The sequence below is a fragment of the Erpetoichthys calabaricus genome, chromosome 14, assembly GCF_900747795.2.
Source record: "Erpetoichthys calabaricus chromosome 14, fErpCal1.3, whole genome shotgun sequence".
In the NCBI taxonomy this organism is placed as follows: domain Eukaryota; kingdom Metazoa; phylum Chordata; class Cladistia; order Polypteriformes; family Polypteridae; genus Erpetoichthys; species Erpetoichthys calabaricus.
The window spans coordinates 103,539,557-103,562,826 of record NC_041407.2 but is presented as its reverse complement, the minus strand read 5'-3'; the positions used below and the strand labels follow the sequence as shown (position 1 = coordinate 103,562,826).

Sequence of the window (23,270 nt, the reverse complement as noted above, 5' to 3'; positions counted from 1 at the left end):
TCTACTTAAGGACAGAGTCCCCCACTATCACTGCTTCTCTCTTTCTGGCAACTGGTTTCGAGGTGACCTACCTATCAACTAAGAGTTCTTGGAATCGCCTCCCAGCTGCACAGAATCCTTAAAATTGGTTGGAAACCTCAAAGTATCTGGACAGCGTGTATCTCTTTCCTTGAACAAATGTCTGACCATGATCCACTTGTTTCTACCTCTCTGATATGGAGTCTCCTCCAATGCCAGTTTAGGAGTACACACTATCTCCCTAATGTAAACCTAGGCAATATCTGTCAGTTCTTTAGTATATTGCAGGTTAGCCATCTCTTCCTCATGTTTAATAACCCTGAGCACAAGGTGCTAAATCAGCTGGCATCTCCTGCAGATGCCATTTGTCATTGGTGTCTTAGTTTGAGGGGGAGAAAATAAAAGCTGTCCAAAAATGAGATTAAATATGGGGTCTGCGAAACCGTCATTATTAGCATAACCGGAGGCTATTTTTTGAGACATGAAGTCTTACAGGTGCATGTTTCTTGTAGCAAAAACCACCCAGGAACTGCTGTATTGGTCTGCCAGTGGTTAATTGAGATTGTGTGTAGATAACTGTAGTTGTTATTTTAGGATGTTGTGTTGGACACAGGTCCAGTAACATGACCAGCAAATTAAGGCAGTTCTAGATGTTTTTTGGAGATGGCATCTGTATTTTCTGTCATCTGTTAATCATTTTCTAATTAGAAGTTCACCAGAAACATGAAAGGTTGTATGCTGATGGACAGGATAACCTTGATGTAAAATCTCCTAATTAAAAATTTTCCTGGCAAGCCGCAGAAGGAACTGGCTATTAAAGGTAGAGGTCCCCCATACCACAACATGCCCTTTTCTGATAATTTGCTATTGGATAGTTCTCCCAATTGTACTGTTGTTGACACCTCAGTATAGGAGTGTAGGTGGTGGTCAGCCACAAGGGAGACAACCTTAGCAGTCCTTTCTACTTGCACAAGATTGCAGATAATGGAAAGAAAACATCAACAGAAGACATCGTTATTGACATACAGATAATGTCTTTCACCATGATCAATCACAGCAAGTTGATGGACCATAGCCAAAAATATTACTTGGTGGTCCATTATTTATGCAAGTGCCTTGAGCATGGGAAAGGGACTATAAAATAAAATGTATTATTATTTACTTCATTGAAAATTATGGGAAAAATTGAGTGTGTGCAGCAGAACACTCAATGTACAGTATCTATCTGCTGTTTCTCCAATGGAATTTGTTTATCTCTGTGATTGATTATGGCTGTGTGGGTGAGTGTGCCCCGTGATGGATTTATGAATCGTCTAGAGCTGGTTCCAGCCTTGACCTTAATGTTGCTGGGATGGGCTCCATGACTTTGTAATATATCAAACAGTACATGATACATTAGGGTAGCATCTTCTCTACCTTAACCTCTTTCCTCTGTGCTGCACTCTCTAATCATCACTCCTTTATAGAATAAATTTTAAGTGATACAAAACATTTTAAAGATGTCATTTTTGTGAGACTTTAAACACATTAGTTAGAAACTAATTCCTTTTACATTAATTTCATCATTTTTATTGATTACCTCTTGTATTTGTAAACATTAATTCTCCTAAGATGTGAATTTTTAAAGAACTGTTAATTTGGGGTGATAACCATTATTATCTGATAGTACTAATTTTCTTTTTTTGCCGATTTGATAGATCATTTAAGTGAATACGTGAGACAGTTTTCCTCCCCATCCTTTCTCTGGATTTCACTGCTCTGTAACCACCAGTTTCTAGATGGCTATTTAGAACATAAAGTTTTCTTTTTCTGGCTTTTTCTTTGAAAATTTGGGAAAATTCTAAGCAGTTTGTTGTATGAGTTCACTACTACATATTTCACTAAAGGTAAATACTCTGTTTATACCAAAGTTTTCTCAGGCTTTCATAAATTCATGGATTGATCTTCTGCAAGTTATCTGTTAGATGTATTCTAAATTAATGAGTAGAATACATAGTCTCAACTTTGAAGTGGCTCACCTGAAGTCTTTTCCATTGTAGAAATCCCATGCAGAAGCATGGCACACCACCTCACGTCCATCTGTAGGCTTCGTTATCATGGATTTGTCCCAGAATTCTTGTGGCATTGGTAGCAGACCCAGAGAGGTGAAAAAATTCTCAGATTCTTGAAACATTCTTAAAGCATCCCATTTCTAAATTATAAATAAGGTGGTAATTAGAATACACATCGTGTGTGTGTGTGCTCAGTTTCTATTACTTGTGTAATATTCTATAGCAGGGGTTTGAGAAGTTGTGCCTGGAGGGCTGTAGTTGCTGCAAGTTTTTGTTCCAACCTGATTGTTTAATTTGAAACCAGTCCTTGCCAATAACGGATCTTATTTGATTTTATGGCTTGTTAGTATTCCTTTTGTCATATCAGGTCATTGATATATAGTAGATTTTTTTTTCCCTTCCAAGGATATCATCCAAATGATTTGTAGCCCAAAGTGAATGGATTACTCTCAGTCCATCACTTGTCTCTTCTCAGTTTCATTCCATATATTTGTTAAATCAGATAGTGCACAGTTAATACACGCTGCTGGTTCCTTTGCCATTTGCATCTTATTGCTAATAAGGTACAGTTAGAAATTATGAATGCAACTAATTCAGACTAAAATAATGAATTAAAGGTGGGTAATCATAAACAAAAAAACTAAAATGAAGCATAAAAATGTTGTTGGATCATTAAGTGCTTCAATAGCAATAATTAGCCTCACATTAATTTAAGTTAAGTTGGAACAAAAATCTGAAGCCACTATGTCCCTCAAGGACCTTATCTAACCATTGGTTAGTATTGCAGCAGTTCTTAATGCAAACCTGTGACTGAAGCTGAACAGACATTTGTAAAGTTAAAAGGTACTGCATGCTTTTCATACTGCAAGACATCGTACTGTAGTGTTTTGTAGGCGTTGTGACCTATGCCTTATTTCTATGGTGAAGGAGTTAAACATATAATGATTTCTTATAAAAACCTTAAGGCTCAGAAAATGTATAAGCAGTTTGATGGTTACTGAGTTGAGACATTTTATTTAAGTTATAATAGTCTTTGGATTAGCTGTACCTTCTCCACCATAGCTGGTGTAGCGTCTACTTGTGTGGCATCAGGGTAAGGAATCATCAGGTTGTAAATATTGGACCAAGACTGAGCCCACATATTACCTGAAATTAGAAGACAGGTAGCAGTGTAAAGTAACTTCCCACTCCCTGTCAGTTTTCCATGTTTAAATAATTAGGAGGAATTTTCTTTTCACCTCCTAGAAATTCTGAGAGTATATAAACTTGCGTTATGATATATTCTGAACAGTATAATTAATGTAAAAATTAACCGTTAATTTTACATAAAAGGGTAACAATATACAATTTAATGTGGTAGTGTTTATTGTAATTAAAAATAGAACAATTGTAATTATTTAGAAAAAAATTAACAAGAGGAAAGAACATAATATAAGTTCAGGCCATTCATAAGGCTGCTTCTTTGACAGTTGTGTTAGGTATATTAGTATAATAAAAGATTAATTTCATTACTGTATAAAAAGAGTATCACTTTGTAGTTATCACTAGCATGTTGATTTGTATGGCTTTATATCTTGAGAACTTTAGAAAAAGAATTAATAAAATTGTTTAGTTTTAAAAATACTGTTTAGCTTACCCAGAAGATGAGCAGGAATAGGACCCTTCAGATTAATATACTGTGAACCATATATCTTATACAGAGCCCTGCGGGTGTAGGCATGCAGTTGACGATAGAGGGGCTGTAGTTCGGTGTACAGTTTTTCTAGATCCTGTTCAAAAGTAGGTGTTTCATATAGGGAACGCCAGAAGGCACCATTGTCAGCATGATCTGCAGATTAAAACGTAGAACTGGTTTAAGATTGTGCACTTTTATTCACAGTTTTTCTTCGGCACAAAAGCCCAAATGCTATATGCAGTTAGTACTTGCCTGATCAGGTTCATCTGATCTTCCTATATAATTGACTGTTCAACATACAAGGGTATTTACATCAGGTAGGCAGGTACAATGGGTTTATACATGTGCCATTCGTAGTGATGATTGACAAGGCTGAATTGCCTTTAAATGTGACCTGGTTCTAGTGTTCTTTTATTGTACTACTTCCTTCACAACCACTTACTGTTCAGTCTTGCAGCCTTGTTGCTGAGCGTCACATATTTTTTGTAGTTCTGACGGATATTCTTTCCAGAGGCATCACGCCACCCTTTCCAGGCTAACAGAAGTTCATTGTAGTTTCTGGATTTGGCAAGGAGTTCTGTTAAGTCTGTAGGAACAAGGTTAGTGTCACTTATTTAGGCGTATCTTGAGTTTCTAACTATGTTAATGTTTTTCCATCTGTAGTTAATATGGTTAGTTAGAGTTTTAAATGAATATGAAATACCTGTTTTTTTATTTTTTATTTTTTTTCCTTTTTCTGTGAAAAATTAGTAAGGTCCCTAATAAAGCATAAAATAGCCATATAAATATGGAAACATCTTTATGTTGATTTTTTTTTTTATTTTATATATTGCAAGGCCTTTGGTAGTGTAGTGATATCTTAAAGTGGTTTACAAAGCAATTAACAGTACAGTAAAAGAGGGAATACTGCCATCCATACATCCATCCATGTGCAGTATATTGTGATGGAAACCGGGGTGTCCGCGAGCCCAAACCTCTACACAAGCACAGTCCCAGGTTCAAATAAAGGTTGAATTATTCACCTAAATCCTCTCCAAAGTTGCAAAAGCACAAAAACACAGGTTTTCTCTCTTCACAATTCAGTGTACCACTGCAATTTCTCTCGGCTCCGCACTGCCCTCCTCCAGTCGAGGGTTGCCTGTCTTCCTCCCAGCTCTGATTGTCCTTGCCAAGGGAGTGCAGTCCCTTTTATTAAGGACCCGGGAGTACTTTGAGTGCCAGGGCCCCTGCCCAATGGAAGCACTTCCAGGTTATACGGAAGTCCATTAGAGCAAGGAGCTTGTCTCCATGCAGCGCCCTCTTGCGGCACCCAGTGACTGCAGCAGGGCTCTTCTGCCAGACTACATTTTCCTGCATGCCTTGCTGGCTTTCCACTAGGTATTGATATCCGGTGCTGCTGCCATCTAACTTGCTGGGGGGAATAACAAACCCCCAGAGACATCTTTTCTTTTCAATGGGCTGTCCGTCCATCCTTTCCAATTTGTCCTTCCGGGTCTGCGCCTTCTTTCCTCCCAAGCCAGGATGCTTGTCTGCCTATTAGGAGTCTCCCGTCCGGGATGCCCGTCCAGCTCATGTGGCATCTACATTATATATATATATATATATATATATATATATATATATATATATATATATATATATATATATATGTGTGTGTGTGTATATGTATGTGTTTTTATATGTTGCATAGTTTACTGGCAAATAATGCAAAGAGTATGCAACACGTGTTTTGCCCTCATTTGGGCTCATCAGGCGTACACACTCTACTGCTCCCCTCTCGGGGATTGAACCTCAGACGTCAGCGTCGGAGACGAAGTGTGGCATACTCTTTGCATTATTTGACAGTAAACTATGCAACATTCCATGATCTGCTTCTCACAACTGAAGAGGGCACCAAGGTGGATGTTTGCTGAATGGCAGACCAACCACTAGCGTTACCTGGTAGGTAACCACCCACACAATTCAGGTCAGGTCGGGACTCAGACTGTATAATATACAGAAAAAATGAAAGGAACACTTTTTAATCAGAGTATAGCATCATGTCAGTGAAGCTTCTGGACTATTGATCTGGTCAGTTAAGTAGCAGAGGGGGTTGTTAATCAGTTTCAGCTGCTTTGGTGTTAATGAAATTAATAACAGGTGCACTAGAGGGGCAACAATGAGACGACCCCCAAAATAGGAATGGTTTGACAGGTGGAGGCCACTGACATTTTTCCCTCCTCATCTGTTTTTTCACTAGTTTTGCATTTGGCTGCGGTCAGTATCACTACTAGTAACATGAGACGATACCTGGACCTTACAGAGTTTGCACAGGTAGTTCAACTTCTCCAGGATGGCACATCAATACCACGTGCCATTGCCAGATGGTTTGCTATGTCTTCCAGCACAGTCTCAAGGGCATGGAGGAGATACTAGGAGACAGGCAGTTACTCTAGGAGTGCTGGACAGGGCTGTAGAAGGTCCTTAACCCATCAGCAGGACCGGCATCTGTTCCTTTGGGCAAGGAGGAACAGCATGAGCACTGCCAGAGGCCTACAAAATGACATCCAGCAGGCCACTGGTGTGAATGTCTCTGACCAAACAATCAGAAACATACTTCATGACGGTGGGCTGAGGGCTCGATGTCCTCTAGTGGGCCCTGTGCTCACTGCCCAGCACCGTGGAGCTCGATTGGCATTTGCCATAGAAATACCAGAATTGGCAGGTCCACCACTAGCGCCCTGTGCTTTTCACAGATAAGAGCAGGTTCACCCTGAGCACGTGACAGACGTGAAAGGGTCTGGAGAAGCCGCGTAGAGCGTTATGCTGTTTGTAACATCGTTCAGCATGACCGGTTTGGTGATGGGTCACTGATGGTTTGGGGAGGCATATCCATGGAGGGACGCACAGACCTTACAGGCTAGACAACAGCACCTTGACTGCCATTAGGTATCGAGATGAAATCCTTCGACCCATTGTCAGACCCTGTACTGGTGCAGTGGGTTCTGGGTTCCTTCTGGTGCACGATAATGCCCGGCCTCATGTGCCAAGAGAATGTAGGCAGTTCCTGGAGGATGAAGGAATTGATACCATTAACTGGCTCCCACTCTCGCCTCACCTAAATCCAATAGAACACCTCTGGAACATCATGTTTCGGTCCATCTGATGCCACCAGGTTGCACCTCAGACTGTCCAGGAGCTTAGTGATGCCCTGGTCCAGATCTGGGAGGAGATCCCCCAGGACACCATCTGTCGTCTCATTAGGAGCATGCCCCCCCTTGACGTTGTCAGGCATGCATACAAGAACGTGGGGCCCATACAAACTACTGATTACGATTTTGAGTTGCTGCTTTTTAGAAAATTTTAACATTTCTTTCACTGCTATGCTAATGATACTCAGGTTTATATTCCCGTCTGCAACTCTGCAATAAATCAACTGCACAACTGTCTTTCTGAACTAAGATCCTGGATGGCTAATAATTTTCTTGATCTAAATCAAAATAAAATGGACGTGCGTATAGTGGGTCCACCAGCTAAAGCCCAAATTGGTCTTGGACTTCTCAGCTCTTTCTCTGTCTTCCTCAACCTCAAGTCCGCAATCTAGGTGTTATCTTTGACAGTAACCTCTCTTTTGAGAAACAAGTTAATTCTGTAGTCAAGAGTTGCTTTTTCCAGCTTCGTCTATTAGGTAAGATCAAGCCTTTTTTTATCTTCTACGGATCTTGAGAAAGCTACGCATGCTTTTATTTCTTCTTGCCTTGATTACTGCAACGCGCTGTATTCTGGGATTAGCAAATCCCTGATACACAGGTTACAGTTGGTCCAGAATGCTGCCGCTCGCTTTCTGGTTGGGGCAAGAAAGTATGACTCAGTTTGTCTAATATTAGCTTCTTTACACTGGCTGCCTGTCAGTTTTCGAATTGATTTTGAAATCTTGTTGCTAGTTTTTAAATTGTTACATGGGCTTGCTCCTGCCTATTTATCCGAATTATGTGTTTTACACCAGCCATCCAGAGTGCTTAGATCTTCTGGTCAGTTGTCTCTTGTTGTCCCTCACACCAAGTGTAAAACTGAAGGGGACAGGGCTTTTGCAGCTGCTGCTCCTCACCTGTGGAACTCTTTACCTCATCACATAAAGGAGTCGTCTACAATTGAACTGTTTAAAACGATTAAAGACTCATTTCTATTCACTTGCATTCCGTGACCTTCAGTAATACTGATGGTTTTCTCATTGTGATTATGTAACATTACTTCTATTTATTATTTATTTTATTTATGTTCATGTATTTTATTTCTATTTATGTTATTCATGTTAATTGTATGTTTTTCTTTAATTCTATTATTGTAAAGCACTTTGGCCACAGCATTCCGATGTTGTTTTAAATGTGCTATATAAATAAAGTTGACATTGACATTGCAATGAAATTTCGGCAAAATGGACTAGCCTGCTGCATAATTTTTTCACTTTGATTTTCGGGGTGTCTTTGAATTCAGCCCTCTTTAGGTTGATCATTTACATTTCCATCAAACGATGTGGCATCCTTTCATTCCTAACACGTTACCATACCAGTCCATATCAGTAGAGCTATCCAGCATGATTTTTTTCCCATTGGGATCTGATGTGTTTTCAAAGTGTTCCTTTAATTTTTTGAGTCAAAGGACCAAATTCATCAAAGAAAAATTACATGCACTCATAATTTGGATATAAAATGATTTGACAAAATGGTTATATTTTTATTGTTATGCTAGTGGAGCACAGATAATTTGTGTGCTGTTTCTTTTTGTACTGCTTGTTTTTTTTTAATAGATAGTACCTGATATTCTGAGTAAATTCCTGTTTTGAATAACATGATTGCCATGTAGCAAATATACAATAAAGTTTTGTAAATAAAATGTTATTAACTTGATTCTTGGGAAAATGCAGTATCAGCAAGTGCAAAACATTGACTGTTGGGGTGTTGTGAATATACAGTACATGCAGAGTGTAAAATCTAGGAAATGGGAACACAATTTAAATATGGATTTGGTTAAAAATATTTATGAATACATCTTTAGGAAAGCCTGCGTGTTTCTGCACAGTGCTAGAGTTTGACACATCTAAGTAATTTAAATTGAAAATTATGTTAGACTGTATATTATCCCATTTATTAAAACTTGAGTTAGACCTGCTTACCTGGATCTAAAGGAAGGCATTTATCTTGATTAAGACAACCCTTTGCAGTACTGTATGTGGTCTCCATGTCTGAGAGAATGGTGTTGTACTAAAAAAGCAAACAAAGATGACAGTGTGTAATTTTTCTGTATTCCCTTTTGAGGAGATATCTTGAATCTCTGCTGGTTTTGCAATTCCTTAATAAAAGAGGTAAATCTAATACCTTAGGTGGTCAGGTCAGGAAATTAGCTGTGGCAATTATTTACAAATACATTTAGAAAATAAGGCTTTTAAAGGATATGTTCAATATGCTGTATTTCAAGTCATTTGTTTTTTCACAATCATGATATATAATAATTTGACAAGGAAAATTGTTTTCTTAAAGAAGCATTTTTTTAATAAATAAAAATATTTTGTATCTGTTGTTGTGGTTTAAAATGGTGTCTACTGGATAATCAGTCAGCACTTACTGAAGTGTCCATTTTGAACCTAAGAAAACTGAATTTGAACAAGAACAAAAAACAGTGTAGGATGAAAAACTTTGTTTGTCTTGTACTGGAATATCTAATACCCTCACCTCTTTCAGTTCATTTTCAGGAAGCGCAGCTCGCTCAATGTCACTCAGTTTCTTAAGAATGCGTTTTACATTTTCGTCTTTGAAGTCACTATAGTCAAACTTGCGGGCTTCCAGGCCATATATAAGGGTTTGATTGTTCATTTCCAGATTCTTTTCTAACTAAATATGAAAAAGAAATGTTTTATGTACACTTAGAAATACACAAATGCATTTTACAGTTATATATTTTTGTATTATTTTAATACTTTCTAAAATGTTTAGCCGTTAACTTGCTTTATTAGAAAGACATATTTTGATGAATTAAGTTTAATGCAATAGTTTTGTTAATTTCTGTTGAGAAATAGTTACCATGATCTCCTTGTTTTTGCTATTAATATCAGTATTATATGCCCACGATGCTTCTGTGTAAGCATTCCACACCTCCTTTGCCATCGTATCGAATTTTTCTATAAATTGGACTGCATCAGTTTCATCTGTGTTTTTGTCTGCAAATGCACATCAAAAATCAGCAGAATTCATAGTAGAACAAAAGTGTCTCCTTCTTTTATAATAATTATTATAAATACTGTAAAAAGATATTACAACCTTAAAATTTGAGGATAGTAGATGGTTGTATTCTAAATTATTAAAACAGTATAAATGTAAATAAGCAGAAAGCTTTTTTTTTTTTTTTTTTTTTTTTTTTTTTTTTTTTTTTTAAAAGTAAAATCAGGTTTTTGCAGTACCCACAAAAGCATTTTAAACACTTTGCTACACTACTCACCAGTACCATTGGGGTAACCTTCAGGAACGGGGGGGCGCCAATCAAAATCTGGCCATCCAAGAGTTTCATTCTTATTTTGCTGTTCTAGCCAGTCAATTACAGGCTTGAAATATTCCAGTAATGGTCCAGCATCCATTTTGTCAGTATTTGTGACATTGTAAAGAATCTCTTGCCACGGTTTGGAAGATCCTGCACTAAGAGCTGCCCTGAGTAAACAAAAGAATTTCATATGAAGGCACAGGTGCAGGTGGGAATGGAGATATTATGTTATTTAAATTTGGAGTTGAACTTTTTCCTCCCTATACAATAATCTTATGTTCAAAAATGTATGTTTTTATTTTCTCCTTGAGTCAGTTTTTTTTGGGGTAACATACATGGGGTGAAAACTGTCATTGTTTTCTACCTCAATATCCTCAAACAGAAGCTGCAGTAATACTAAATAGAAATACAGAGCAAGCGGCTTGAAGAAAAAAATAGTGTAAAGATGTAAAATTTGTTTTTTTCAGTGATTTATCAGATTATACCCAAGTGATGGATTTTAGTGCTCTTATTATTAGGGTTGCACCAATCTAGACTGGAATTGGTCAGTTCAGTTTTCTGATTTTAGATACTTTGAATCTGCGTATCAACAATAGGGTGTGCCCCTTTAGCAAGTTCTTATTGACTATAACTAATTATACCTTGACTGTGGAATATATTTTATTGGAAAATGTAATATTTTAGGCTGTGACACTGTGCTGTACTTTGCATGTTTATGGCATATTGTAAAAGGAATAGGTAGATACAACAACTCCCATCCACAAACTTAGCTAAATTCTGAAATTGTCATTTTTTACAGTCAAAAAGCAGAAAGTAATATTATAGAGGATTCCTGTTAAAATACAGGGGTCAACATTCAAGGTTTAAACAGTTATGTTTAAATTGAATCTCCTTTTTAAGATGTGCCACATTATATTTTAAAGCTACGTATCATTTGATGAGAGTAGATATTGTTAAATTTAAATAATAAATTAAAGAGAAGAGCTAGGCATGCATGTAAAGTAGAGTGGAGATATACTATATAAGACTTTCTATAATGCTGTGCCAACATTGTTCTAAGATACAGAGGCTGCTCATATTGAGAGCATTTTGAATATATACATGTATATATTTGTAGCAACTGCGTTTATAGTTATAGTTAAGGAAGTATCCATATTAGTACCTGTGCCTTTTTAGCTTTAAAAGTTGTGGTCATACTTTAATTTCAAACCACAGATATCTAAGAATGGAACGGTGGCAACAGTGTTGCTGATACAGTATCAATGTGTTGTACCTAATATGCTTGTTTAAGTAGTATGATGTGTTGTATAAGCAAATTAGCTCCATTTAATTTAAAATGTTGTGTTCTTCATTGATTTCCACAGTATTTCCTGACACAGGTATTTTTAATATAACAAAAAATTAGTTAAAAGCTGATTTGACTGAATATTTGCCATGATTGGCTGATTCTGGACAGTATTTGATCAATCGGCCCTCTACTTACGATAGCAGGTGTCCTGCTTCTGTTGACCTGTAGATATCACATTTGTGGAGTGGTCCTGTGTGATTAGCTGCGTTACACAAAGCTTTGTGAAACTGGAACTGAAGAATGAAGCTCACAAAATATCTGTATAAAAAATGAGAACAGTAGCATTTAATTAAAAGTAAGAATCCTGTGTTCTAACTACATTCATCTAAAACAAAATGACTTAAATGAGGTTCCTCAGCACAAGAATATGGAATAGCCTCAGATCAGAACCACTGCCTCTTTGAATCGAGATGTACCAGGTGAGATGGTTAGAGCACATACTTGGAACACTTCCTGTTTTGTTCCCACAAGCAATGCACCAGGAAGACCTGGGAGAAGACCCAAAGCAGACACAGAAGCCTTTATATCTTTTGATTGAGCTGAAAGTCTCTGTGAGTTGCCAATGTTAATCTAGAAAATGTTGCTAAAGACAAGGTGACCTAGTTTCTCCAGCTTTCATGTTGTTTCTGCAACCCTCACCAGAATAAGCAGAGTATATATGTCAAGTGAAGATAAAGTGTGTGGACAAATTAATGATGAACTCATGTTCTTAATTTACCTGATATAAGGAGTATTTCCAGGAATATGATATTTTGCACCAGGATCAAAGTTCTCTTCAGTTCGTGGTACAGGAGGGCAGATACCTTGATACTTGGTTCTGTTAAAGCAGTGAACATATTAGACATCAGTGGACTACAAAATAACAAAAGTAAAGCCTCTTTCTTGGGTCGTGTAATTATGACTCTGTTTGAGCAGAAATGCATGGAATTTTGTGTCATTTATCCATTAAGGTAGATAATTAGATACCTTCTTTCTGCTTGTCAGCATCTTGGGACAGATACAACACTGTTGTTAGTAACCTATTTAAAGAGTGTCTCATTACTAATTACAATATATCCTGATACAACTTTCTTACAAAATCTTGATGCCCCTGTCAATCCTTAGCATTATATTCTAATGAAGCTTTAGCTATTTCTACTGCATAAAATATAAAGTCATGCTCCTTTATTAATGATTATCAGATGTTTTTATTTCTAATGGTTAATGCTATTCAAGCCAAATTAATTGTTGCTTTTGGAGAAAAACCATTAGTAGACGATAGTAGGGTTGTCAGGGGTATGTGATTTCCTTATTTTTTCTTTTTTTAATCAATACATCCCCAGGATGTAATGATCTAAAACACGTTATGGCTTTTCATTTTCTACAGGTCTTTGGATATCACTTGTTGATGTATTTTATTTTCTCCCTTTCCTCTCAAAAGGTTGGTTCCTTCTGATTGCTTTACAACAAATAGAGATGAGATGTTTGTAAGGAAATCTCTAGCACCTTGTTTACAAGTGTATTATCTAAGCCAGCAGTGTGTATTAGTGGCTATGAAATTGGGTTTAAACTACAAGGCTGGGACCTGGAGCATATTATTTACCTTGCATGACCTCCAATTACAAAAACAAAATCTTCTTACCGTAGGTACCACCATTCAGAATTGTAGCGATTTTCAGGTATGCGTCCACTGAAAACTCCCCACCGCCACTGATCAATTAAGTATCCAAATGGCAGGAAAGCTATTTTCTCCAGAGCCATCTTCAAAAGGTAGTTAATGTCAATTTCTAAGGGAAAGTCCAGCAAATAAGAGATCTGATTGCATTAAGGTATTGGTAAAAAGCTAGAGGTAAAAGATATCATCTAGGAATGATCAGGTTTTTTTTTTTTTTTTTTTTTTAAAGCCGATACCAATCACAGATTTCATGTTACTTAATCAGCCAATTCTGATATATATTTTCCCTTTAAAAATTTTTTTACACCAATCTCCTGCATAACCAGATAAATAGGAGCCTTATGTTATATATTAGTTTATTTTGATAATTAAACTACAGACCACACATTAACTGTTCATTTTTTATTAACAAGATGAAATTCTGTAGGCTTATAGTTCAGTGACCATAAAATACTAAAATAAATAAAATTTCCTTAAAATACATACTTTTACTAATAAAGTATTAACAAAAATACTTCTCCAGAATACATGTGGCATAAAAGAAAATAAAATGCTTCTCATAATTACAAGCTATCTTATTGTTTATTTTTCTGTAATGTATATATCTGAAGCAAGGCCTAAGTAAAAAAAAAAACGTAGTTTTTACCATTCCTGTAACAATAAAAAAAAATTGTATGTATATCCTCAGACAATTATTTGACATTGGCAATTAAACACTGCTTAAATGTAAATATACATACCGTTATGGGTTTTAATCATTTTAAATGATTAATTGCACTACAGCTCTTTGTCATTAAAATATACATTTACTCTGTTACACTGAATGAAAAAAAACACACCTGTTTATCCACTAGACATTCGTAATTCTTGAGGTGTAATTATAAAATATGGATTACAATTTTAATTATGTAGTACTCCTTAACAAAACCTATGCTATATGACAGCAACAAATAATGAAAGTACAAATCTTTCAAAAAAAATTGTTTTTTAAGCAGCAATTTCAAATTCTTCTTTCTTTTCTTTTTTCAATTAAAAGTGTAAGCTGCTTTGTTTTAAACAAGCTTGCTATCCAAACTCAAGTAGTGTCCATTTTAATTTAAAGGATAAAAATAAAAAGGTCTAAATTCCTTAAAGTAGTTTCTCTTGTAGTTGGTCTAGTTTCACAGGACAACTTTTCCGATTACTTTTTTCAGTTTATTACTCCACTTTCTTTAACGTAAAGGCCAATATTCCAATCGCCTCTTGCTCATTGATAAAACAAGCTTCCACTCACTGGTCTTTGTTTACACTGCAGGGTGTTTCCTGCAAAAAAGGGGGGGGGGGGGGGGAGATGCAAACTGGCTCATCTACAGTAATACCATGCGTAAAGGAGTACTGCAACTAAATTCCCATAAAGCTTAGAAAAACATTGGCCTTTTGACTGATCACTGATCGAGTCTTTTTTTAGTGAAAATCAGCCGATTTAGATTGGCGGATAATTGATCAGGAAGACCAATCAAATCACAATTATGCTGTCAAGCATAACATATACCCCAGCAAAAATGTTATGATAAGAAGGATCTTTAGACAACTCTTTGTTGCAATTCTGTGTGAATACTGAGTACGTTGTGTATTTAGGATGTATTGTCAGTCATCCTGACAAATACACAAGTAGAGCAAGTTCAAAATCCAGCCAAAATTGTGCTTGCTTTTAGCAGTGTGTTTAAGAGTCATTTGATAGAATCTGTTATTTGAATACTCAAGGTAAAAGTTAAATTTGACTGATTAAAGAACGAATAGTCATTGAATCTGACCAGAAGTTTGTGAAACATCAATAAGCAAAGGTTATCCTGAAAAAATCCATTACATCCTAACTTGTTTGTCTTATTTTGTACACTAAAATTTCCATTAAGTAGTTTGATATGTGTAACTGGTTTGCTGTGCTGAATCAAAACAGCATGGTACAAAAGATCAACTTGTACTTTTAGCCCAGTCTTCTTAAATATAAATAGTTAATTAAGAAGCATATTCCTTTGAATAATACAATACTTTTGGTTTTCTTTTTCTTAGTTTTACTTCCCTTGATCAAATTACAGGTAGTTTGCCATTCATGCATGATAAACTTCACCTTTCCTTGGTGTTTTTTTTTTTTTTTTTTTTTTTTTTATGGCTTACTGCTTGCCCATTCCACAGCTAGTATACCCGCCTTGTATGTGTGGATAAGCTTTTTATTGATTAACGTGACAAACAAGTTACATGGATGGTAACAGGCTGGTGACAAGGTCATATTCTTAGAGGTTTTGTTTGTTGAACTTTCTAGTCATGGTAATCTTGAGAGATTTGAAAGTTAACTGTGAAGTTCGAATCTTTGTGTAGTTTACAGAATTTCATGTGCCAATAACTACCTTTTGGGAAAGGTGAGACTTGTAATGTAGGAACGTGTTGCATATACACCAAAGGTTCACAAATGAAGTAGTGGACATATTCACAGGTTATTCAAGTGTTGTTTGAAGTAGGAGATAAGGAGCCAGGATCATTGATTCAACAATTAGTAACATAATGAAGGCAAGCAATAATAATTTGAAAGCAGTTTTACATATTTAATTATGACTGACACAGTGTAGAATTTGATGTGTGTGTGATGGCTGATTTTTTTTTTCTAATTTGTTCTAATGTGGAGTTATAAATACCTGGGAGTCCATCTACAGTGGACTGGACTGAGTAAACCGCAAGGGCTTGCTGTGGAAACATGACCTAAGCATTCTCTTCTTTTTGATGAGGTTCAGATCTTTTAAAGTATACAACAGATAACTGGGGTATATGTATTTTTTGATTTGATATACTTTGTTAATCCTTGAGGGGAAATTGTCTTTTCTGAAATGGTAACATATTCATGGACTGTAGAATGCCTGTGGCAGTGGATGGTCTTTTCGTCTTGGAACCCTATATCTAGCCAACTAGAGCTTTCATTTTACTGTGTCCTCCTTGGCTGTCTGACCATAGTTAGCAATTAGGCTGAACATTATAATTCTCCACCATTATAGGTAAATTTCCCTTAGTTTTTAATTTCTTTTGCATCTCTGTTTAGCTATTATTATTATTAAGCACTTTGAGATACTTTCATGCATGAAAATGTGTTATATAAATAATGTTGTTTTTGGGGTTGTTGTACCTGTCCAGTAACTAGAGTAGTGTATTGTTCTACATTGTTCTCTCCTGGAGGAGTAACGCCAGTTCCGTGAATGTTAGAAGCCTAAATAAACTCATTGGGAAGATCAGCAACAGTGGTGTACTGATTGAAGGTAGTGTCAAAATAGATAATGATGGGAAAAAGAGGCAACGAAGACTATTAGAACTCATCCTGTTCACAATGTGTTCACCTGGAGCAGTTTTAACCACTAATGTATTTGAGCACAGTATAATAAGAGGCAGTACTGTGGCTGTGCTGTTCTGGCTCTTCACATCATACAGTACCTGACTACTGTATCTTATTATAACATTGATATAGGGACCCTTCATGTGGACCTTATATGTACACTGGATCTATCGTGTATCTAATACTTCCTGTTCCACTTTTCTTGTTACTGTTTCCCACTGTACCTTCTATATGTGTACTTTACGTTCTTCGTTGTCTTTGAGACCATATTTTCATTGCAACTAATTGTGTCAGTCAGGACTGAGATTAGAGGTTTGTTACATAACTAAGTTTGAAATGTTACTATTTATGTAATTTTATTGGATATTTAAGATTTTAAGATATTGACCTTTATCTCAGTGAAGTGTTTTAAACTGGTCAGAATGGAGTGTTTACTAAGAAGATCAATCAGTTGAGTCCCATTTACGTCCACACAAATCCTAATCAACTGTTAAAATATATTTTAGGAAGAATCTGATATGTATTATTATTCCCAGAAAATATGTTTACCAAGCTAGAAGTAAAGTTTTTTTGTGCTGTTTCTTGAATGACATATTATTTTTTTTTTGATACTTGCTTATTCATTTTTAGATACATTTCTGCCATATGTTACCTTGGTCTTCTGTCACTTGTTCAAGCAAACCAATTTCTTGTAGGTGTTTTGGAGTGGAAACAGACAGGGACATGACATCTCCAACTGCCTCATGGAATCCAGGGTTGGCGCCTTCACGGAAACTTACAGGCTGATCCTTATATTGCAGGTAATATTCCACATGGCCCATTTCATGGTGCACTGTAAACAGCTGCTCCATCGTCACTGTGGTACACTGCTTTATCCTGCAGATTTATTTAAGTTTAGGATTATTTGACAGTTAATTTTTACTTTTAATTCTTTAATATATAAAATATAACAGATGTATCTTTTATTATTTCACATAACAGTTAAAAAGCAATTTTATTTATAACTTCTCAACTCAATAGTTTCTTCATCTATTGCAGTATACAAATATATAGTATATGTTTTTAAATGTGTTTTGAATATCTCATGTGAAATGCACTAGATTTTAAGTTCATTGTTAAGCTGGTGATGCTTCACAGAGTCATTTGCATATTTGCTTTATTTTTGATGTCCTTTGCTGTTTAGCTTCATACATGGTACCCCAGGGTGTACACACCTGAAGTCTTTCCGATTATAAAAGTCCCAGGCAGAGGCGTGGCAAACTACTTCTCGGTCTACAGGCTTTTCCAGCATAGATTTCTCCCAAAATGTTTGTGGCATTTTTGTTAAATTCAGAGATGTGAAGAATTCTTCTGAAACTAAGAACATCTTAGTTGCGTTCCATTTCTAGGAAGAAACAGGAATGTTAAGCCCATATAAGAGATTTCCTATAGTGCAATGGTGATCAAATTTATTTATTTTTTGTGTCCTGAAAGTAACACGGATTTTAAATTATGCCACTTTAGCTTCTTAGTCGTCTCACTTACTTGTTTTACCATATTTTCTGTCACATCAAGGTTTGGTTTGTTTGGATAAGGGATCATCATACCATAAATGTTGTTCCACTGTTGTGCCCACATATTGCCTAGGAAAAGACATTTTCAGAAGGCCATCAGTGATTGAGGGAATTTAGAAAAGGTATTTTTTGTCTTCTTTGTTTATAACTAGATGTACAAAATACAAATGTAGGAAATGTTACAGAAGAACATCTCATTCAATCCAAGGTAGTTAGTTTATGAAGGTTTACCTTATATTTTTGCAATATATCATCAACATTTGAGCCCCAACTACTTTGAAGTTCGCTGTCATGCACACTTGGCATTGTTCTATGTACTGTATCTACGAAGAAGCATTTTCCAGTGTTTTTGTGCAATTCACCCATTCAACATTTATGAGCTTCTTTCTTTGCTACTATATACTTGTTGGAGTGCTGATTTAAAAGAAATAAATATCAGGTCCAGCTAACTCAGTTAATCATTTTTAACACTTTTGTTAAGTCACCTATTAATTTCTTTTTTGCTTTAACTCAATCTTGAAGATGTCCAAAATTAAGTCCCATTTTTCTGAAATAAGTTTTAGTCATCCAACTTTGTAAAACCAATATTTTTGTCTTATGTGTAAAACATTGTGCTTATTTACATTAACTTTCATGTGCTGCATTTTTGTAGAAGTCTGAATTCTGTTCAGCATCACTAGTAATGATTTTGCTGATGCCAGGGTGTATACAGTATATACTAATTCTTTTAGTTTAGTGTTTAGTGCAGGTTTAACCAATTATGTATGTTAAAAATATTTTAAAAAGCTCTTTTCCCTTAATTCATAGTGTTATATACTTAAAGCTTGTTAAAATTCTAACATACTACTTAAACACAATCTTCTTTTTCTAAACCATTGCTGATTGTTCACCAGTAAGCTTTACTTTTATATGTGTTTCTCTTGAATTTAATAATTTCTTCCTCTAAACTACCCATAGAATAATTTGTTGTTTGGGTATTGTCTGCTTTTGTTCCAGATTTTTTTTTTTAAAACTCCCTGCTCATCCTGTTTGGATTTCCTTTATATTTTATATTGTTTCAAAATTTAGAATTAAACCTGACCTACATTATATGATGTATGTCAACACTATTGTTCCTCAACCATCATTTTATATGTTGAAATTTGTTCTAGTTTAATTGCTTCAGACTTGCATCAACTTAAAATTTTCCTTAAAAAAATGAAATGTCCTAATTAATTTAAAGCTTACTAAATTATGACGAGTAACCTCTATTATCTTAATTCTATCTTTTTAATAATATATGACTATTTCTTAATCTACTAACTGTTGTTCCTGTTTGTTTTTTTTTCTAGTTTATAACAATATTAAAAAAAACAGATTGAAGTGGAGATGTTACTGAAATTGAGGCATTAATTACCCACATATAAAACCATATATTAACATTATCTTCATTGACACTCTTATTAAAGTGTCAGTTCTATATGCTTGTAGCTTCCTATTTCAGCAAAAATATCCTCACTAAAATGTGTCTTATCTCCTTCTTAAGTGTGACACGTTTCTGTCTTTTGTAGAAGCACAACTAAAATGTCTGTTAATTTATATTATTATAATCTTAACCTGTAGGATTGATTTTCAGTTACCTTTTAATTTCCTTGTGCCTACATTTAACTCCAGTTAAATTAGTTTTTGTTTTTTATATTTGAGTCAGTAAGAAAAATGTTTTCAGTCCATTAGTCATTCTCTGGTGGCAACTAGTTTCGAAGTTATGTATTTTATTGTCAGGTTTGCGTTTTTGAACATATTTGTTAACAATATTAATGACCATGCATAAAGTTTTAAATGTGGCCTGTCTTTATCTCACTGCCCACCCCATCACCCATATTCCTTATCGTAGACAGTCCTCTGCAACCCTGCTCATATGCCATCCTAAAATATTAGTATTAGCCAAACTTCAAGAAGACTGGTGTTATTTACAACTTGTATGAACAAGCTATTGCACATTTGTTCTTTAAAACTATTCATTTAATTAAAGCAAGTAGTTTTTAAAAGATTATTGCAATAGTCTTCTAATTATATTTTAAGTGTTTTTCTAGCCCAAGTACTATTTAAATTTGATATGTGTTTATCCATAGTTTATCAGATGCCTTAAGGGCTCTGTTTGAGTTGGCTCTTCTTTAAGTGATTTTTGGAATTTGAAGTTTTTACATGCCTTGAGTGTTCTTACATTATTTGAACTTTTAGCATGACTTTGCATCTGCTACATTTGTATTCATTCCTCTAACCAGTTTAATTTATTGTTGACTTGTAGGTCATTTACCTTTTGGCCAGTTTTCATTTCCTTAAGGGTTTTTGTAGTATCAGTAGAAGCTTTTACATACACCAGTTACCCTTAATGTCAGACAACGGCTTATTAACCGGAAATTAACTGTTACTTCCTATCTTTTCTTCCATTAGTTTTCTATATGATTACTTATTATTTTGGGCTTTTGCTGTTTCTCGTTTCTGTACAATATCTTTAGTATGGTCTTTGGCACTTACTACATCTTATTTACTGGTTTCTTCTAATCAACCTATTTGAGTATAGTTTCCTAATATCTTTATGCTAATTCCTAAGGTCTCACATTTGAACTTGACTAATTTTAGCAATATGAATTTAAAGAAAAACTATTTCATTGGGGTGATACAGCTTTTGCAGTGTTTGGCACTGCTGGCTCACAGATCAAATGTCTTAGATGTGAATTCAGTATTCTCTGTGTGGAATGTGCAAATTCTGGATGTTTTTTTAATTTCACATTCCCAAAGACATACAGCTTAGGGTTTACTGGAAACTGTAAATTGACAGTGTATGTACTGTATGTTAATTTGTGGGCCTTGCAATAAATAGATACCCAATTCAGGATTGTTTCCAGCCTTGTGCCCAGTGCTGCTGAGAGTGTTTTCAGCCCTTCATAACCCTGAAATGGATTAAGTTGATTTGAGAATGTATGTATGTATGTATGTATGTATGTATGTATGTATGTATGTATGTATGTATGTATGTATGTATGTATGTATGTATGTATGTATGTATGTATGTATGTATGTATGTATGTATGTATGTATGTATGTATGTATGTATGTATGTATGTATGTATGTATGTATGTATGTATAAGTGAATTAATGAGAAGTTTAATTGGCTGGGCCTCCACAAATGACATGCTAAAGAGTACTAGCCAAAACACACATGTAAACTGAGAAGATGAGATTAGCATCCTGGGATGGATCGTGTTGAGTACCCAGAAGGCTTATATTTTAAAGTAAGTGACTCCCTCATAATCCATCCATCCATCCATCCATTTTTCAACCCGCTGAATCCGAACACAGGGTCACGGGGGTCTGCTGGAGCCAATCCCAGCCAACACAGGGCACAAGGCAGGAACCAATCCTGGGCAGGGTGCCAACCCACCGCAGGACACACACAAACACACCCACACACCAAGCACACACTAGGGCCAATTTAGAATCGCCAATCCACCTAACCTGCATGTCTTTGGACTGTGGGAGGAAACCGGAGCACCCAGAGGAAACCCACGCAGACACGGGGAGAACATGCAAACTCCACGCAGGGAGGACCCGGGAAGCGAACCCAGGTCCCCAGATCTCCCAACTGCGAGGCAGCAGCGCTACCCACTGCGCCACCGTGCCGCCCCCCTCTTATAATACGTTGTTAAAATTTATTGAAGCATTTTCACACAGTCTTTCAAAGTACATTTTTTCATTGCTGTACGCTGAGTTCAGTCAAGTACACAAAACTGAAGTGGAAAAAGCCCTTCAACGCTAAAGTTCAGTCCTTGTGTAGCTGGAGGTAAAACACTTTCCATGTAATATATGGGGGATGGAATCAATGTCATGCAGATCTTTACTGGGGAGAGTCCTTTTGGGAGGCAGTGTCACAGTTCCTGGACACTGAACAGAAAACATCTATCAACTCTTTAGCACATTTTAATGTTCACTTTAAGCCATCAGAGACAGATTCAGAAGTGCTACAGTTTCTTTCTTGACAAAGGCAAACAAAATCAAAATGTTTTTGCTTTGGAACTGGTTGATATAATGTAGTATGGCATACTTACCAAGCAAGTGGGCAGGAATAGGACCCTTTAGATTGATGTACTTTTCTCCGTAGCGCTCATAAAGCTTGCGTCTGACATAGGCATGCAGATTTAAATACAATGGCTCCAACTGCTTGTAGATATTTTCCAAATCATCCTCAAAAGTAGGAGAGTTATACCAGGACCGCCAGTATGCCCCAGTGTCTGCAAAATCTGTAGTTCAAACCAAAGAAAAATTCAGTTTTATTGGTTTAGTGGTATGGACTGTCGTCTAAAGCTGAAGTTTATGTATGCAATTATATTTACAATTCAAATAGTCTTTGTATTTTCTAGTAAGGTTTAACTGAAGCCAAAATAAAAGTAATCCCAGTTGGTTATTGTAGGAATGATGTTGGAAATTTAAACTGTTGAGGTTTTTTGCTTTTTCTTAGATAGATAGATAGATAGATAGATACTTTATTAATCCCAATGGGAAATTCACATTCTTCAGCAGCAGCATACTGATACAATAAATAATATTAAATTAAAGAATGATAATAATACAGGTGAAAAAAACAGACAATAACTATGTATAATGTTAAATATTAACGTTTACCCCCCCTGGTGGAATTAAAGAGTCGCATAGTTTGGGGGAGGAACGATCTCCTCAATCTGTCTGTGGAGCAGGACAGTGACAGCAGTCTGTGAATATCCTTATTTTAAATATGATAGTGTGTGCACCTGTGATCAGTTGAGATTAGGATATCATCAAGATATTATGAAAGCAGTGTTCCACTGCTTTTTAATTAAAACTGTTAGAGTGGTATTTCAGGGGGATATTTGTCTGATGCATCATCATTACAAAATTTACCAAAGAAGCTAACAAGAAATTGCAACTGCTGCTTATACGTTTTATTATGAAAGCAGTGTACTTTTCAATGGGAAAAATAGATTTAGATATCATTAACTTGCTTTAATCATTTTTTTTTTATAGGATGAATGACAAAGGAAAGCAAAGAAATTGTTTTTTGAGTTCAGAAAATGGATATAAGAATGGGC

The 23,270-nt window shown here is 35.7% G+C and overlaps 1 protein-coding gene and 1 long non-coding RNA gene across 2 annotated transcripts in view; one reads left to right on the top strand and one right to left on the bottom strand.

Moving 5' to 3' along the window:
- The window catches only part of LOC127530169 (uncharacterized), a 251,310-nt gene that overhangs the window by 72,262 nt on the left and 155,778 nt on the right, over positions 1-23,270 (top strand). The window lies entirely within an intron of this gene.
- The window catches only part of ace (angiotensin I converting enzyme (peptidyl-dipeptidase A) 1), a 64,135-nt gene that overhangs the window by 17,382 nt on the left and 23,483 nt on the right, over positions 1-23,270 (bottom strand). The window contains exons 5-19 of the mRNA XM_028820012.2: positions 22,254-22,445; positions 18,136-18,233; positions 17,826-17,995; positions 17,264-17,487; positions 13,224-13,368; positions 12,321-12,419; positions 11,738-11,860; positions 10,216-10,421; positions 9,801-9,937; positions 9,453-9,611; positions 8,897-8,984; positions 4,187-4,330; positions 3,706-3,897; positions 3,118-3,215; positions 2,037-2,209 (exon numbers count right to left, since the gene is read on the bottom strand). Coding sequence (XP_028675845.1) covers positions 2,037-2,209; positions 3,118-3,215; positions 3,706-3,897; positions 4,187-4,330; positions 8,897-8,984; positions 9,453-9,611; positions 9,801-9,937; positions 10,216-10,421; positions 11,738-11,860; positions 12,321-12,419; positions 13,224-13,368; positions 17,264-17,487; positions 17,826-17,995; positions 18,136-18,233; positions 22,254-22,445 — 2,248 coding nt within the window. The remainder of the gene's footprint in view (positions 1-2,036; positions 2,210-3,117; positions 3,216-3,705; positions 3,898-4,186; positions 4,331-8,896; positions 8,985-9,452; positions 9,612-9,800; positions 9,938-10,215; positions 10,422-11,737; positions 11,861-12,320; positions 12,420-13,223; positions 13,369-17,263; positions 17,488-17,825; positions 17,996-18,135; positions 18,234-22,253; positions 22,446-23,270) is intronic.